The 2,509-nt window shown below is 35.8% G+C and overlaps 1 protein-coding gene across 1 annotated transcript; it reads right to left on the reverse strand.

Moving 5' to 3' along the window:
- Positions 1 to 464: 464 nt before the first annotated feature.
- Positions 465 to 1,397, reverse strand: LOC140370212 (olfactory receptor 52J3-like). The gene has a single exon (XM_072457264.1). The coding sequence runs from the start codon at positions 1,395 to 1,397 to the stop codon at positions 465 to 467; it is 933 nt and encodes a 310-aa protein (XP_072313365.1).
- Positions 1,398 to 2,509: the final 1,112 nt, after the last annotated feature.

Raw genomic sequence — 2,509 nt, forward strand, 5'->3', positions numbered from 1 at the left:
TGTCTGCTCCCATGTACAAACATCGAGTCTTCCAATGTGAATAATAAAGGTAAAAAAGTCAGATAATGGAATTGACCGCAGCCCGGCAGACACATGCAAGCTAAAGGTCTACAAATCCTATTTTCTCCTCTCTGCTCGTGTTCGTAAAGTGTTCAACTTATAATAGCTATTCATATTTATAATTTCTTTAAAACAAAAAGATCAAGAAATTATAGGGCACCCTCTAAAATCTAACCCATTTACCTGGGAACCACAAATATTTCAGTGTTTTTAGTGTGGAATAACATTTTAGGGCTTTCTCTCAAGTTCTATGAAGTTGTAATAAATAAATAAAATGTAATAATTTTTATAGTCAACATCATGTGAAAATGTATCAAGTGCTGTAAAGTGCATTGATGAAATAAAGTGCAAATTCTGTCTCACATTTATATGGTTTTATTTAATTTTATTGGTTCAGCATCTCATTAGTGACTGACAACAGAACGTAGCAGACTCTTACTCAGCTCTCGGACTTTGGTGAGTTTGAATCCGTATATTAAAGGGTTGAACAGCGGCTGAACTGCCAGAAAATACAGTGATAAGACCACTTGGATCACACTGTGCACGTTCCTTAGGTCGAACCTGCTCTGCAAGACTTCAAACAACGATCCAAAAGAGAAATTGATGATGGAAGCCAGATGAGGCCCACATGTGCTCAGAGCTTTCTGTCGCGTTTGCTTAGATCCTCTGAAACACTCCCTGAAAATACGGATATATGTGCATGCGATGAAAATCAAAGGCCCAAAGAATGTGACGAAAGTTATAAAGAGTCCATAAATGTTGTTGATTGAAGTATCAGAGCAGGAAAGTTTGACAACAGAGTAGTTAATGCAGTAGACTTTAGAGATGCTGTGTTCACAGAGTTGTAAAGGCGACGATAGTAAAACCAATACAAGTATAATGGCAAAAGCGTAGATCCAGGTGAAAGCGGTCAGAAATATCAGTTTGTTGGTGTTCATCCGTGTGCTGTACTGCAGAGGGAAGCATATGGCCAAATATCTGTCATATGAAAGAACAGTTTGAATCACAAACTCTATTGTGATATAAAAGTGGATGAAGAAGATTTGTATGAAGCAAAAATAGGTCCTAATGGTGTGGACATCCTGAGTAATCTGAAATAAAAGCATGGGAAACAACCCAGTGCTGCCTAAAAGCTCATTCATGAACAAACTACAGAGAAAAATGTACATGGGTTCATGCAGAGTCCTGTTCAAACATATGACAATGATGAGGAGCAGATTAGACAGTAATATCAGAACATAGACTGACAATACGATGAGAAAATACAGCCATTTTAAAAGCCCAAGGTCAACGTAGGCTCCCAGAGTGAAATGGGAACTGTGACTGGAGTTCAACATCGACCTTCTTTTGACAGACATGTTTCTTCAAACTAATGATTCATTCACACATATTACACACAAAACAAAGTTCAAATGAAACCGTAATGTTATGTTAAAATCCAACACTTCACCTGAACAATGCAAATATGAAAAGAGAGTATCTTTGTAAGTCAGAGAAATGACAGCAGTGTTTACATGAAGGAAAAGCAGAGCGGATTCTGAACGGGCACAAAAGGGAGAAAACACATTCACACGAACAAAACACAGATAACTACAACATGAACGCCGGCTCTCAACCAAAACTAAATGAGTTCTGATCCAAAATAAAACAATGACTAAAAGGAATTCAGTAAAATAATAAATAACTCATGAAAATATACAAGAGACAAAGAAATTGCATGTGAGGACGTTATTTGAGATGAAGAGACATTAAGAGAGTCCAAATGTCCCACTGACTGTAACGCCTCCTCTCTTATCTAAATACAGTCTTGGATGTGCCTTATGGGAAAAACACCAATGTTTTTCATTCTGTCTCCAGTGAATTTACTCAGGTAAAACTTTATTGAGAACTTTTTAGAATGCTCTGTATTAAACTTTACATTATATTGATAAGAAATCTTCCAGCAGTGTAGATTCTATTCCATCAAGGCCGACGATCTCCATTTCAAAAGAGAAACACAATAATGAGTAATGATTGACTCACCTTTTATTTGTGTATTAACAATTATGAACAATATACAAGGTAGACATAATGTACAAAACAAAGAAAGAATTTTAGAAGTTCAGATGTGAAATAGGGATGTCAGAATATCAAACATCAGATACTGATCGATTTTAAAACTAGTATCAAAACAATACTCAATTTGATGTATTGATATGAAATAAAATTACATAAAGCAAGGGTGTCCAAACTTTGTCCAAATGCGGCCCTCAGACTTTTTTGTTGGCCCTCAGGCTTCCTGCTAAGTTGACCCAAACAACAAAAAGTATTACTTTTACTGTAAAATGTAAAAAATGTAAACATGTTTATGTTATACCAACGTAATATTAATGTTCCAAGTCTTATTAAAGGTAGAGGCATCAAAACTATGTCAAATGCAAAATTTTAAATGGTTCACTTCATTGTCGGG

Source organism: Eucyclogobius newberryi, unplaced genomic scaffold (assembly GCF_026437365.1).
Source record: "Eucyclogobius newberryi isolate DKJ021-1_F unplaced genomic scaffold, fEucNew1.0.hap1 SCAF_10, whole genome shotgun sequence".
Taxonomy (NCBI): Eukaryota; Metazoa; Chordata; class Actinopteri; order Gobiiformes; family Gobiidae; genus Eucyclogobius; species Eucyclogobius newberryi.

Coding starts and splice junctions, on each gene's coding strand:
- LOC140370212 (XM_072457264.1), bottom strand. CDS start 1,397: ATGTTGAACTCCAGTCACAGTTCCCATTTCACTCTGGGAGCCTACGTT.